Source organism: Seriola dumerili, unplaced genomic scaffold, assembly GCF_002260705.1.
Source record: "Seriola dumerili isolate Sdu_G_001 unplaced genomic scaffold, Sdu_1.0 BDQW01000187.1, whole genome shotgun sequence".
Lineage (NCBI taxonomy): Eukaryota > Metazoa > Chordata > Actinopteri > Carangiformes > Carangidae > Seriola > Seriola dumerili.
In genome coordinates, this window is record NW_019174442.1 from 2,097,198 (window position 1) to 2,112,857 (window position 15,660).

At 41.1% G+C, this 15,660-nt stretch overlaps 1 protein-coding gene across 1 annotated transcript; it reads right to left on the bottom strand.

Annotated features, from left to right (window-relative positions):
- actr2 (ARP2 actin related protein 2 homolog) lies at positions 1-13,533 on the bottom strand. Its single transcript, XM_022752851.1, has 9 exons — positions 13,420-13,533; positions 10,100-10,210; positions 7,999-8,214; positions 7,377-7,449; positions 6,624-6,760; positions 6,266-6,415; positions 4,545-4,690; positions 4,124-4,256; positions 1-1,670 (listed from the first exon to the last, which is right to left on the bottom strand). The coding sequence occupies exons 1-9, from the start codon at positions 13,465-13,467 to the stop codon at positions 1,500-1,502; spliced, it is 1,185 nt and encodes a 394-aa protein (XP_022608572.1). The 5' UTR covers positions 13,468-13,533; the 3' UTR covers positions 1-1,499.
- Between the last annotated feature and the right edge of the window lie 2,127 nt (positions 13,534-15,660).

Here is a 15,660-nt window from a genome sequence, read left to right on the forward strand (position 1 = left end):
TCCTTATAAATCACTTTTCTTTATTTAAATCAGCGTTAGGCAGTTATGCTATGAACAACACAGGAAAATAAAAACAAAAACTGACAAAAAGAAAGACATTAAAACATAAGAGATCCAGTTAACATTAACTGCACTTGGCACTGGATAAACGTTCATGGAAAGAGGAAAAAAAAAAATATATACACATTTATCATACTCAAAATAGAAGTGCCTCCAGAAATCATTAAGTCGACCGTTGGGAGAGAAAGACTGGAGAACTTAAATATGATCTCAACAGCATTTCGACTTCGAAGAAAAAAAAAAAAATACCGTTTTATTTTTATCCGTTTTTTCGGCGCTCAGATTCAAATCGATCTCATCGTCAACCTGCGACTGCCTCCGCGCTTCGGTGAACCTGAAGGAACACGACAGGTGAGGGACTATAGCGGGATCGCAGTCGAATGTTGCTACAACTGCTCACACCCGTTCATTCAAGCTTTAGATTTACACCCGGAGAGGAGGCAGCGGCGAGGCGGTCTGATGAGGAACAAATAGTAAAACGCTCCACCCACGTCCCGTCATTGTCTCACCGCCCACAAACCCCAAAGTACCGTCACACAACCGATGTCAAGCTCAGGGGCCTCTACTTTGCGTATTTGTCCCTTTATAAATCAACCATCAATTCTTCATAAAAACATGGAGGAACTTCTGTTACCACAATACACTCCATTTACAATGGTAGTAGTGCACAGCAACAAAAGAAAAAAGTCAATGGAAAAAAAAAAAAAATTCTGATTTAAAGATATGAGCTCATACATCCAACAAAAAAGGAAAAAAGCAAAAAAAAAAAGAAAAGAAAAAGAAAAGAAATCCCTCTCCCAGAAAAGAAAAGTCATGATATCATTTATAAAAACCGACATAAAACTGATCAGTTCTCGCTCACCTGGAACAGATGCTGAAAGCGGCCCGTGGCTGTTTGTGGTGGACCCTGATTGTGATATTACAGACGCTTATGAGTTGATTAGAAACTTTGCATCAATTAATCCCCTCCGGATATTTAATCAAGGGAGAAAACTAAACTTTCTGGACCACTCGCTGCAGTGGCTGGTGGCTTTACCTGCCAAAACTAATTCACATCAAAACACTTCCCGCTCTGGTTTTAACCTTCTCCACCAGCACTCAATGAAAATCAGGCTCCAAAATACACCAGCGGGGCAACATTTACCCTTCTATTCCTAGTTAAAATAAAGGAGGGGTTCCAGTGGAAATCAGGGCTTGCGAGGAAAAGTGTGAACCAATCCCAAACCAGGAGAGAAGAGAGGCAAAGAGGAGAGAGAGGAGGAGAGCGGGGAGGTGACGGCTCGACTCCCTTTGATGTTTGAGGAGAATCAAGAGCCGAAAGAGAGAAGAGGGATAAATAGTTATATACTCTGCGATGGGGGCGAGGGGGGAAAGTGTGTGCATGTCATGTATATGTGTGTATTTGTGTGTGTGTATGCGTGGTCTGTCCGTTCAGTGCTTTATCTGACGGTGACTCCGAGTTTTTCCAGCACGCGGACTCCTTTCTCCTGGTACTCCTCCCGGGTCAGCCAGAAGTTGTCCTTGTCCTTCATGATGTCGGCCAGCACGGCTCCGCCCAGGAACACCATGTGCTTTCGCCTGGGAGGATCCTCGATCCGGATCTTAAATTTCTACAAGACAAGGGGACAAAGAGACGTACAGTATGAGAAGATCCTGTGTAACAAAGACAAGACCTGTGGCTCGGGCGGTGTTCACACTGCAGCTCAAAGTGGCCCATTGTTTTGTTTTTCTCCCCTCAGACATGATACAGATCTTAATGTGTCTCTAGTCAGTGTGAGCTTTTTTCCCAGTTTCAGGTTGGACAACATTAGAGTTTGATCCAGATGCATAAACATTGTGCTTGTACATTAAAATAAAACATTTGTAATCGCTGCCACAGCAAACTGGAGAACAACTGTCATAATTTCGGTGCCCCAGGCAGCTTTGCTCGACCAGAGATAGCAACAAGTCAGAACAGTAAAATAAAACCGCTAGAGGGACCAATATTTACAGTAACACCTAAAAGATGTGTATACTGTTTTAACAGGGACATAATGTATATGAAACCCTCGCTATGAGGACGTTAGCAGCATATGTGGCATTAAGGACATGCAGTGTGAACATTTCTACCACTTGTATTAATAGATTTAGGATTAGTAAGTATTATCAGCTTATAATCGTTGGGAGAACATTTAGCAATTTAAACATAAAGCAGATACTGAGAGACTGAAACTAAAGTCAATATTCAGTCTCATTTTAACTGTTTTTGTCTCCACCATCCCCTGAGGGAGATAACTGACAGCAGCTGCCTGCTGTCCGCAGAAACCACTAATGTGAGCAGTGAACCTGAACCAAAACACTCTTTTGGGTTGTAAATCCAAAACAATAAGCTTAAAGATGCTAAAAGGCTCTGTAGAGCTCAGGGGAAATGCAGGGTCAAGTGCTGATTCTCTGTGGGTTTGCCGCTACGAGCGATACCTGTCACATTACACAGACATTTAACCCATTGTTTATGTAAAAATATTGATTAGTGCAATGACAATTTGCTCAAAACCAGCTTGAATGGTGGCTTCACGACAGCTGTGGTCATCTTCACCTCATGGTTGATACAATTTACTCCAAGATTTTATAATGGAAACACCATTCAAACCGTTCCTGCAACATAACCCACTTCTCTACACCGTCTGCACGCTCAGTATGTCCAAACACTCATATTTTCACCAAATAGGGCGAAAGACGCAGCTTCTATTTGTTGCTCACGTGGCTAGCTGTCTAAACATAGCTGCAGCAACAAACAAACAGCTAAAAGGTGCAAGCTACAAACTGAGGTGGTGTATTTATCCTCATTCTGAAAGTCTGGAAGATCAGATGGAGCAGAGAATAGCAGGGAAGTGAAATATGCAACAGGAATGACTTGAAAAGTTTTAAGTGGATGTTTTGATGCTTCTTTTCCCCAACATGTTTGAATTTAGTGTAATCAACATGAACTGAAGCTGACCACAGCCTCCGCTCTATATGAGAGACTAAACAACTAATCGGCCATCTTCCGAGCCTCCGGGGGGTTTTAGTATTTAGTATAAATATGACCTTGGGTCTATGGGGATCTATCTAAGTAGATAGATGTCTTGTTACAGACTGAACACATTTCATTAAAAGTAACACGTGTGTGACTTTTCACGAAACATAAGTGAAAAACACGCACTGCCGTTGGAGAATGAGATAAACAATTTGAGGAAAGCGAGGCCGGCTGCAGTTGTGGGCAGAGAAGTAAAGTACATAATGACTTGCTATTAAACTTATGAGTCATCTGTAGTCCTTTGTTTACAAAGCCAGTCTGTGTATTTGGGATACTGACATGGAAATGTAATGTAGTGATATTTTTCCAAAACAAATATTTATAATTGGGAAGTGAACCCTAAATATGTTGTGATTAAAGTGTTGTGCTCTGATTAAGTTAAATGAATGTCTATTAGTCTCTGGCACCGCCTGGTGGTGATTTGTGTACAATGCACCAGACTGAGATGTTGCATATTCATAAACTTTGTTCCTAAACCTTGCAAATGTATTCAAATAGTAGCAGCACAAATAAAAAGGTGTTTCATTTATTCTACTGTGAATTCAAGTGTGTGCGACTTCCTCGTTAGGACAAAGGAGATACTGTCAGGTGTCAGTCACAGTTTACTCATTAAACTGACTCAAATATGTTCCCTGTGGATGTTGTACCTTTCTGGTACTTTACTGCTCTCTCACATGTGGCAAACCCCACCCAGGCCTAGTTAAACAAACTGAGAATCAGCTGGAAATATTCATCCACACCAACTGAGAAGCCTGGAGCAGTAAAGCCAGACCAGCTCATCTGAATGTACCAGTAAGTTCAGTCAACTTTGCATTGCATTGGTTGCAGCACAATTGACATGAACCAAATTTTAATTTGGGCAAAAATTAATCTTGTATGACGAGTTTTAAAAGTCACAGTCATTCTGCAAACCACATCTGAGCAGTTTTAGCTCAGATGAACTTCCGTAACGCTCTGACACAGTCAACAGTATCATTACAGAAGTGGCGTTGTGGATCGGCTTCTCACCGAAAGTTTGTCCACATCTCCCTTGAGCACGCGCTCCAGGTACAGCTGCTTGAGTTCCCTCTCCAGCCGAGACGGCAGGCCCGGGTACATGGTGGATCCTCCTGATAACACGATGTGTTTGTAGAACTCAGGCCTGAGGACGGGAAAACACAAAGAGGGTGAGACCCGTCAACATGCAGACCAGGAAGAGAAGCATCTTAAAATCATACAAGTCATTTTGCTAGTTTCCCTCCCGTCGGGCATATTGTCGTATTCTTCGTCCACAATTGTCGAAAATGTACTTTCAAGACAGATTTGAGTCCCTCAGTGACTCGACATGAACACAACAAAATCTGTGTATGTTGGGTATCAATGTGTGTTGGAGTGGAAACACTAAGTTGCTCTCAGTACAGTGCAGTGTATCTGTGCACATTGGCCTCACCTGGTATCTATGTCAGCCGCCTGGATGGTGTTGAAGAGGAGCTCAGCCACTCCGACACCCTCCACGTTGATGAGGTGGGGCTGGAACAGAGCCTCAGGGGCCTCAAACCGCTCTCCTCCCACCTTGATCACACGACCATCTGGCAGCTGGAGATGTGTGGGAGGGATGAGATTAAAAGAGAAGGAAAAAAAAAGAAGTATGACACCACTGAAGAGGTAGGATTTAATGTATGACTCAACAGAGAGTGTAAATCTTGAATGTAAGGATCAAGATACTCTGTTTGCAGAGTATGAGAGGAAGTCCTGACTTCTCAATACCTCTTTTTTTTTTTTTTTTTTTTTTTTATAAAAGAGAAGTTTATGTTTACTACACTTTGAAAACAAAATCCCTCAAGACTCTGATGCTATTGTATAGCAAGTAAAAGCACAGAGAGTGTAGGCTCCAAAGTGAGTAGAGTGAATGTGTGTGACTATAAAAAGGCTTCATTCAGCTGAGGGCAGTGGGAGGAAGCACAGCCCAGCCTCAGCCGCAATGTGGCTGCACAGGAAATGATGTAACGTGCAGTTCAGGGCCCTTCGGCCACAGTTACATTGCCCTCCTTGTTTCGGCACACTCATGCACACAAAACGATACTTACACATACATGTTCACACGCCTACACACACACTCACTCGCCTACACTAACCCAAACACACATGGTCACAGTGAGCTCTGAGACACAACATGTGCTCGGTAAGGCGTGCAGTTAACACAGACTTCAGGTCCTGCGTTTAGATTCTGTGGTTCCCTCTGCAGGGAAAAGGCCTTGGAAAGAAAAGCAAGTCTGGTGGTGGAGCACTGCACCCCCATATGTTTGAGTCCCAGAGAAAACAGTTAGTCAGCAGCACTGCCCTGTCTAACAGAGCCAACAATGGGCATGTGGTAGTCTACTTAGCTCAGTGCAGAAACAGATTCAGTTACCCCATTAGTTTTGATTACTTCAAAATACTGCCACTTGTGAATAACAAACCCTTTGGGAGAGATTCTTTATACAATGATGCTATTTTAAGCAGAAAGGTGAAACTTGTGTGCATGTGGCGTGCACAAAAAGAACAAATTTTACATTAAAAAAAGAAAAAAGAAAAAAGTAAACGAAACAAAAACGAGAATCCCAGAGGGCTGGAAATGTGTTGTGTGTCTAAGTAAAAACGCCCAACCTGAAAAACAGCTGCTTAACGTGTCTCATATGTATGTCCCCGTTTCCACAGTAATTTCAGTGTTTCTCAGCAGTTATTCACACACCCCCTTCTCTGCCCTCTTTATCCTCATATTCAGTCTCACTGTGTCCCAACTGGTTTCCTTGATCTCATGTGTCTAATTCATCTTGTGTTTTTCTTTATTATCGTTTTACAGCACACATATTAGACAGGAGACAGTAGGAGACACGGGGACAGTGATGTTCCTCCATATTTAAAGGCCAACCGATTGAACAATGCCCACAATGTCCATGTGAGGGCAGCAACTAATTTCTAGATCTGGTTTCACTCTGGCAATTGTGTCTGTACACCTGGGGAAATTAACATCAACAAACACCATTTTACATAATAAGCTTCCACTGTAGGTATTTATGGAGTGAATGTACCAACAACCTGTGCACTGATGCCCTGTGCCTGTCAGTTATTATTAAAACAAAGCTATATTATTGCTGTTTTATTATGTTGAAAATTAAAACGTGTGTCTACCGTGTATGACTCCACCAGCACGGTGGTTTCCAGCGCCAGCTTCTGCTCCTGCTCGATGTTGTAGCCCACGTAGCACAGCTTCTCTTTCATCATGCGCACCGTCTCAAAGTCTGCAGAGTGGTTGAAGGCATAACCCCTCAACAACAACAACTGCACCCAGAGAGGCAGAAACAGAACAAGGAAACAGAAAAGAAAAAAGCACATAGAAGGTGAGGAGGGTCAGGAAGCTTTTTGTTTTGCGGAGTTACTTATTGAGATCCCCTGATATATCTATTTAAACAAGAACAAGTTGGCTGCTAGTTTTTGTTGTGTTCTTTGTTAATCCGAGTCACTGAGACTATTCTGAAGGACTGGATACCTTGATGAGGTAGCGGGTGATGTCCCTGCCTGCTATGTCCAGGCGTCTCGTCAGATGGGGGAGGCTGAAGCCCTCATACACTGGACAGATGTGTGTCACACCGTCACCTGAGTCCACCACCACACCAGTCAGGAGGCCTAAAACACACACACGCACACACAAGTTAATCTGTGTTTGTATTTAAGGTTTATCCAGTGTGAGTTTTGGGCTTATCATTGTTAGTCAGCTGGGTAAACACAAAAAAACCCGGAAAGATAACACATCTAATGTAGCTGCTAAAAAGTGTTCAACAGTCGATACTAACTTTCAGAGTTCATGTGATCCTGCTTCAGGCACAGGTGGAGTTTAACACATCAGAACACGTCACATGACATCAGGATATCGTGTCTGTCACTGGGACATCAAAGTGATGTTCATGTGACTGTCCAGACTTTCTGGCACAAAGACTATCATATCTGGTATCAAAGTAGATCCCTGAAACAAATCTTTTAACAAACTGTTTGACAAAGGTATGGGAGTTAAATAGTGCCACACAAGAATGTTTACACACTTTAATTCTGTTTGGTGGTGTAGGGTGACAACCGAAAGACAAAAGCAACGAGTTCTAACACCCAGCTATTGGGGTAAATCTAGTTTGTGGTTTAGAGGTTTTGGTTAAATAGAAAAACACCTACAAAGTTTTTGTGATGAAGAAACTGCAGAAGTCATTTTTGTTTCAACTTGCAGCCCAAACATGCATGTGTGTCTTCTTACCTTGGGCATACAGCGTCAGCACGGCTTGAATAGCAATGTAGACTCCTGCAAACTGGTAGGTCTCAAACATCACCTGCAGGAAAGGTCAGTAAACATCAGACAGTAAGAATACTTGTTTGCTGATGAAAAGCCAATACGTACAGGATATCTGCACAAAAGTACATGCAAAAATATCCCTGTAGCACATTGCAGAAGTAACACATTTCACAGAGGCACTTCCACAACAGCTGATTGTGTTTTCTTCTAATGACATGTAGCAGTTTTGAAGGTGTACTGTTCTATTAAAGGGATATTCAAGTTTAGAAAGGGCCTGTCTGTCTTGACTGAGATATCTCTCAGACTACCACACACAGCCAATCATTGCTCAAGAAGCAGCATGAGCCTGCAAGTTGTAGACACTGTAGACCTATAGTGGCGCTTTATAAAGATTATAGTGACAAGAAAGAAACAGTAGAGGTTAACAACCAATAAGATCATTACTTTGATTAACTGGATATAGAGAATGAGTCTATTGTAACATCAAATATCAAATCAATGATACAGAGACAGCTATAAGCTAGCCGATTCCCCTTCTTCTTTTACCCTCACACAACTACAACAACACACACAAATTTCAACGTACCTCGATGATTTTCTCGCGGTTCTTGGTGGGGTTCATGGGGGGCTCGGTCAGCAGGATCTTGCAGTTGCGGGAGTCGATGTTGAGCTTCTCTGGGCCAAAGGTGTAGTCCCACAGGTGCTTCATGTCATCCCAGTTCCTGACGATGCCGTTCTCCATGGGGTAGTTGACCTCCAGCATGGAGCGCAGCTCGCTGGCCTCGTCCCCCACCATCAGGTCCTGAAGGGAGAGGTCAAATGTCAACCCACATAAATATTTAGAAGTGAGACAGCAAAGCCCTCCATTTCTGAAGCCCAGTTAGGATCAGTCAGTGTCACTAACTATAGGGATGAGCAACAAGTATTGGTTTGGGCAATAAAATCAGTGATTTCAACTTTCCCCTCAGCCTGCTGGTCAGCTAAAATCAGAGAAACTCATCATCTATTTGTCACTCACCTTAAGACGAGTTAACTGTCAGGTGCATTTATGTAGCTCTTTACTTTAAAACCCAGCATGCATAACAAGCCATTATTTTCCATGCATTCACACCTGGAAACACTTCCCTCTAGCTACAGTAAACCACTTGTTTTAGCACCATTCAACTAGCTGCATGCAAGGCAGCCTGGCAATGTAAACAACCGCTGGGTTAGAGCTCACTGTTAGCCACACAGTCAAGCATCTCACGTTCCACTTGGAGACATCAAAAGCCTACTGAAGGCAGCCATTTTATGGGTTCATCCTGTGTGCTTTGGCATTAACAAAGTACCAGTCACAGGCATCGCCTCCATGTGGTCTCAATAAAAATAAAAAAGTAAAAAGAAAAACAGATGTGCTTCTGTCTCTAAATTTCAGCTGCCTGCCATGCATCCTTGAGTGTGAACACTTCCTCAGCAATTGTAAAAGGTGAAACACCGGCAGAGTAGAGAAGCAACTTCATATCTAGACATCACTTTGATGAGATATGCACATTGTTTCAGAATGGTAAAGAAGAACAGATCTGTGATGCATACAGATACCGAACATTTAACATTTGGCATCAAACTTTCTGCCTGCTCACATTTTAAGTTCTTTTTAGCTAAAAACTGTTGTGATTATTTCAGTCCTTAAATAGCAGCACAAATAGCAGCAGGATGGGGGGGGGGGTTAGCTGTCAGGATGCACCAGCAGATCAGAGACTCTGAAAATGGAACTGGTCCAAAATCTCTTTTAGCACTCCATTGATAACAGCTGGCCTATGATTCATCACAGCCAATTCTGCAACACTTTTAGCCTGGAGAAAGGAGTGCATTAACATGAGGTGCTGTATATCTATCTAACTCTGTGCCACTCATTTGGCCAACACCACTCAAACTCGACGCTTAAAAAACAGCAAACTGGTTGGGATGTTGAAGAATGGAGTCATTGTGTGAGTAAAAAAAGATAAAAAGAAAACAAATGAAGACACAGGACAAAAAAAATAAAAATAAAGAAAGAGAGCTTAATTTTCCGTTGAGATCAAAACATGACACAACTCTCTGGAGCAGGCAAGAACAGGAGGCACACACCAACCTGAACTTACCATCTTCTGGGCATTCTACTTCATCGTGGGGGAACAAAACATGGAGGAAGAGGAAGGTAGATATATGAAAAAAAGATAAATAAACAAAAGAATTGGAAAGAACAGGACAGAGGTAGAGATTCATGCTAAAATAATGGGAGACGTTTTTCGTTTGGAGTGAACTGATCTTTAGACAAATTACAGTATTGATTCAAAGATTTCATACTTGCAGGAATGCACTTGAGATCTTATTTATACTTGGAGGACATCTACAACAAGCTGATAGGATTTGCGGTTATAGGACTGATTCTGTTATCTAACAGATATCAGAGCCGAATTCAGCTGCTAACTCTTATTAGAGCTTACTACAAAATTATATCCTCTTTTACAGGCAACTTAAGACAGCCTGTGGCTTTGATATTGTGCTTATATTAGGAAATTACTTTGCTCTATTATATGTGATTTCATATTTTGCTTTTTCACTCATTGTCTTATCACATGTTTCCTGACCATGTTCGCACTTGAAATCAAGATTCTCTGGTCAAATAAAGCAATCATTCCAGGAACATCAGGTGGACCATCTTGTACCTTGATCTCAATGTTTCCCACTTTGGCCGTTGAGCGAATGATGGGTCTCCCAACAAGCGCAGGGAAGATGTGCTCTGGGAAGTTGGAGCCTGCATAGCCGCACTTGACAAACTAAGAAGAAATGAACAGGAAAAGCACAGAGTAAGTGATTAGGAAATACATTTAAATGCTGATGAGATAAGCTGTGCAATACAGCAAGAGACCATTACTGTCATCCTGCTGATAACAGTGGGTCAAACTGACATTTAGACTGTCTGAGATAAGAAAAATGTAACCACAGATGCTTCAATGCTGGAACCTTTATGTACGTATGTGTGAATATGTATGAACATCTGTGGTTAATATCTGCTTTAGCCTCCAGCACAATGGTAGAAAATCTTCAATTTTTTTTTTTTTTTTTTAAAGATATTGTTTGGCAGATGAGAGAGAGGGGATGACATGCATCAAATGGCCCGGGCTGGATTTAAACATGGGCTGCTGTGGTAAGGCCTCGGCCTTGATAAATGGTATATCATTAACCAGACGAGCAACCAGTGCAGCCCAGAAAATCTGTGTGTTTAGTTATAAATTCGGTACCTCAAATCTGTCTTTTCAAAATTTTAAAATCACTTGTGTTGATAGTAGTAAATTAAAAAAATTGTAAGATTATTTATACAATCAAATACCAGAATATTTATTCACATTGTGAAAACATTTTGCAACAAATCCTTAACTATAGAGACAATTATTAGTGCTATGTAAACAAAAATGCCAAGCAGGTCAAAGAATTTACTGGTCATTATATTGAGCTACACTTGAACATCGAATAACTGAGAACTATATAACTGTAAGCAGCTTTGAAGACCAGGAAAAGAGAGCATTTACGCTGCATTAGAACTGAAACTTGACAATATACTCTGGGTGGTTTAGATTCTACATTTTGTGCTATTTGTATCATGACCTCAAACAACCTCATGTAAAAGTGAAAGAACATGACTTGAGACTTTTTTCCATACAGCGACTGTGAAGGAGTAAATTCAAAGATGATCCACCAAGCAGTATTTAACTACTTATGGTAAAATTTCAGAATCAGTGCAGGTAGCCTTCTACAGCCCTGCCCCCACAAAGGAATCTGGTTGAAGATTGTAGAAGGCGAGGTGAACCACAGCAATCAGCTGCTGTGTGTGTATCTCACAAAACTACTTCACCTTTCATGGTGAATTACAGTGAAATTTACCAGTAAACCAAACAAATCTGTTTGCTGTCTGTCTGCTTGCAGATGCACAAAACAAAGCTAAACTGTCAGATTTTACAGTGGACTATGATGTGAAACAGCATGCATCAGGGCGCTGAAAATGTGTAAGTGACATATGTGGCCGCTATTCAGACTCTCTCACTTCCTCTTGGCTTCTCAATTCAAACCTAACACAGGTTCAGTTTTTTTTTTTTCTGGCTTCGCACAATGCTCTTGTAAAAGTCACATCTGAAAAAAGCCTTATTAGTCAGTAACACGCTGAGCCAACATCCTCTTTAACTGCTGACAAGGTTTAAACAGGAAGTCCCTATGCTCCAACAGAAGCAATATTACCTATTTGCAATGAATAATTACTAAACATAAACACAGATCAGCAAAGTGTACAGAATATTACTGTATAAGCTAGATGGAGTAAAAACTGCTTGTTTTGTCTACAAACCACAGCTGCTTGAAAAATCCCCTACATTTACCAACCTAATGGACTATTAAACCAGCTGGCTAGGTTGTGACAAAAAGACCACCAAGCTGTTTCCTTATACATGCAGATGCACCAACTTTGGGCTGGTGGTTATTTCCCACTTTGGTGTAGACTATTTTGTAACACTTCTTGCACACCGTCAACTTCCTACAGTGTTTGTCAACCTCAACCTGTCAAAGGTCCTGAATTAATCACTAAACCAAGCAGATTACAGGCAAATGCATAAGTGTAAACTACACGCAATATGGTCCAGTGGTGGAAGATGGAAAAATACCAAATTGGAAAAATACTCCATTACATATAGAAGTCCTGTGTTCAAAAGCCTACTTTTTTTTCTTTTTTTTTTTTTTAATAAAAGTGCAAAAATATCCTCAGCAAAATTTACTTGAAGGATCAAAAGTAATGTACCCCTTCTGCAGGGTGACTAATTAATTCTGACATTATTAGATCATTAATACTGATGCACCAATCTGTAAGCAGAATTTTACTCATGCAGCTGATTGAGGGGGAGCTAGTTTTAACTGCTTTCTATGCAGTTAACATTTAGTCCAGTGGTTTACCTCTTGCAGTTTCAAATTGTTATTTAAATGATACCATGTGTGAAGTGTAGAGAGGAAATGTCTCTTTGGTGGAGCTGCTAACAACTCACAGACATTTGAAATGTACAAAACTTTTGTGAAGGCCAAAAGCCTAACAGGTTGGGAGCCACCAGTTTAATCTTGGGATAATGGATTTCATTCGTTTATTTTAAGGATCTTGGGGCAAATCTGTGATTTGGGGCTATATAAATACAATTTGACTGGACTATATGACCTGAAAAATAACCATAAAAATAAGTATAGTGGAGTAAACATACAGAATTTCCCTCCCACCTTAAAATGTAATGAGATATGCGTAGAAAGCATCAGAAAATGGAAATACAAGCACCATAAATTTCTACTTTAGTACAGAACTGGGGAAAATGTACTTGCTTACTCTCTGTGATCTTTTCAAGGTCTACAGACTTAACTAAAAAGACAATTCTCTCAGTAAAGCTGCTGCTGCACAGGATAAAACAGTTTAAAGGTGGTTCCTCTATTCACCTGACACGGCCTAGCTAACGTAACACATACCTATTGTTGAGAATCAGAACAAATATCTAGCTGCTGTGCTTGGTAATTAAACCAAATTCACAACAGAAACAATGAATCTGCAAAGTCCGCGTCGTTTGTTAAATAAATCATTGAAATGAGTGACAGAATAAACCAGACAGTCAGCTGTTACATGCTAGCAGGCTAGCTAGCTGCGGTAGCTTAATAACCGTAGGTAGCAAATGAGCCGTTGCTTATTTTTGGGATGTATGCAGCTGTGATAGCTTCACCCAGAGCTTTGTATTCAGCTTTCATCCTGACAATAACACCCACTCTTCGTGCTATTTCCGCGAAGAGTCTGGATGAATGAAAATTAGCTGGCTAACAGTCTGGCTGGCTAGCTACCCACCCAGTTAACGCTAGCTAGCTTGGACGCTGACACCCCCACTTCCTGTTTCAGCAAATCATTCGATATAAACGGCGCCGTTTAAACAAAGGCACTTATTGATAACGCGTCAAACCAAGGCGGCATACTTACCCCGGTCCCATTGTCGCAGACCACCACTTTCCTTCCCTGGCTGTCCATTATGTAAAAGCCCAGTAGCCGCTGAACCTCCCTCAACTTTCTTCGGCAAGCCGGAAGGAAGACACACCAACCCGGCCCAGAGGAGGAAGGGAAGGGTGCTCATCCGGTGACGGAGCCGTTCAAATGACAGGCACTCCCTCCAAGGTAAGTGTGTTCAGATTCACAGTCCTCACATCACGTATTTCACATAACGGTCACAACAAATGCACGTACTGATTGCATCGCTAGAAACAAATTAAATTCCGAGTATAACATGCAATTCAGTTTCCACTTTCAACTTATATAAGTATGTGTTTCCCCCCTCCCAATTTTTGGATCCCAAATAATTAGCATTTTCCACTGGTCATCATTTGTTTATAAATGGAAATTGAGACAAATTGAGACTAGAGGCCAATGTGATCACATCATGCAGCCGTTCTGACCCAGAAATCACTACATTATTACAGTCATGATTGACCTGCGTAACAAGTAGCCTATGAGTTATACTAGAGGAGTTTCAGTTGTTTTATTTTCACTGTCCTCAAATCACCCCACTGACATTTAGTGGAATAATTATAATGAAAAAAAAGGAAAAAGAAAATCCAAATTTAAAAAAATTGGAATCAAATGACCAGTTTCACAGTCTATAACCATAACATAGAAAAAGGAAATTCAAAAAATTTAAATTTCCATAGAAGGAAAATACTTTTCTTTTCTTTACATCTACGTGCAAGAATATTATAATAATTATATTATATAAAATAAATACATAAATAATCCATAATAAACAATTTAAATTAATTTTTGCTGAAATAATCTCTAGAGTGAATCAGTGTGTGTGTATGTGTGTGTGTGTGTTGACTTTAAGAAGAGTAATACTTGCAGATTACAGTACATTGAAATGCATGCATGAGATAATATACATGAGGTTATTCTGCCTCTTTTCTGACTAAGAGCTCAATTTTTTTAGGGTTAAGACTGAAGATAGCCAGCAGGTGGAGTATTTTGACCAAAGCAGGAAGATCAATCTCAATCCTATAGAGTATTTCAATCCTGCACTTGTAGAGCATGAATGTGTGTTGAGAGGACATCACATTAAGTCTGAGGAACTGCTTTCTTTGGGTATGAGGGTGCTTGGGAACATGAGGACCTTGGCCTTCATGAAGGACAGGTTAGGAAGTCCAGCAATCACCCTGCCAGCCTCCACACTCAGCTCTTCATGCTGTCTGGGTTTCCTTATGAAGAACACAAACACAGCACGAGTATTTCAAGATCCTCCTGTATGATTTAGATTTTTGCTCATTGTATGAATGCCTTAAAATGATATAAATAACAAAATATTCAAAGTAAATGGTTGTAACAGCTGAGCTGACCTGACTGATGTGCTGGTCTTCTCTGCAGCGGACATCAGGCGATTCAGAGTATCCTCTAGGTGACAGCTGTTACTGCTAGTTTCCAGTTTGCTCATGGTCAACTCATACAGCTCACGGTCAACTCCTTTACATGTGAGTGTGTTTAACAAACACACATAAAGCATGTTACACAGGAGACAAAGCACCCGCTGAGTGTCAAAGAGGACACATACTCACACACAGGCTAAATTTAGCAACAGTATACTGACTTGTTTGACAGTTTTATCGTCCTTTTAACCTGATGAACAGTTTATAAAATGTAGATGCTGCAGTTTCACATGCTGACCTGGTGGAGGACTGTTACAGCTGCTGCTGCTGCTGCTGCTGCTGCTGCTGGATCTGCTCTCCTCCTCAGGACCAAAACAATCCAGGTTGAGAGCAGAGCAACCTGTGCTAGCAAGGGGAGACAGCAGGTGAGGATTGTTATGGGGTAATGAGGTATAGGGGAGCTTGATTTCTTATTCATAAAAGGAGATTAAGTATGTTCTTCTGACTGATGTTTTCTCCTTTTACAGAGGAAGACAGAGAGTGAGAGTGGCACAGTAGACGATGCTCAACAAAGCAATGCAAAGCTGATGTCCAACGTCTTTTTATATTCATGTTCAAAGGTCCCTTAACCATGACATGTCTTAGTCACCATTCAGCATGAAGTCACTGAAACAATACTGACATGGTAATAACATTACTAACATCACAGGGGTCCAAAGTGCCCCAGTATTTCACTGTTTGTTGAAACCTCTTGAATGCAACTCTCGCAAAACCTTAAAGGAAGTGTGCACACGAGATACAGCAGAAGTCAGTT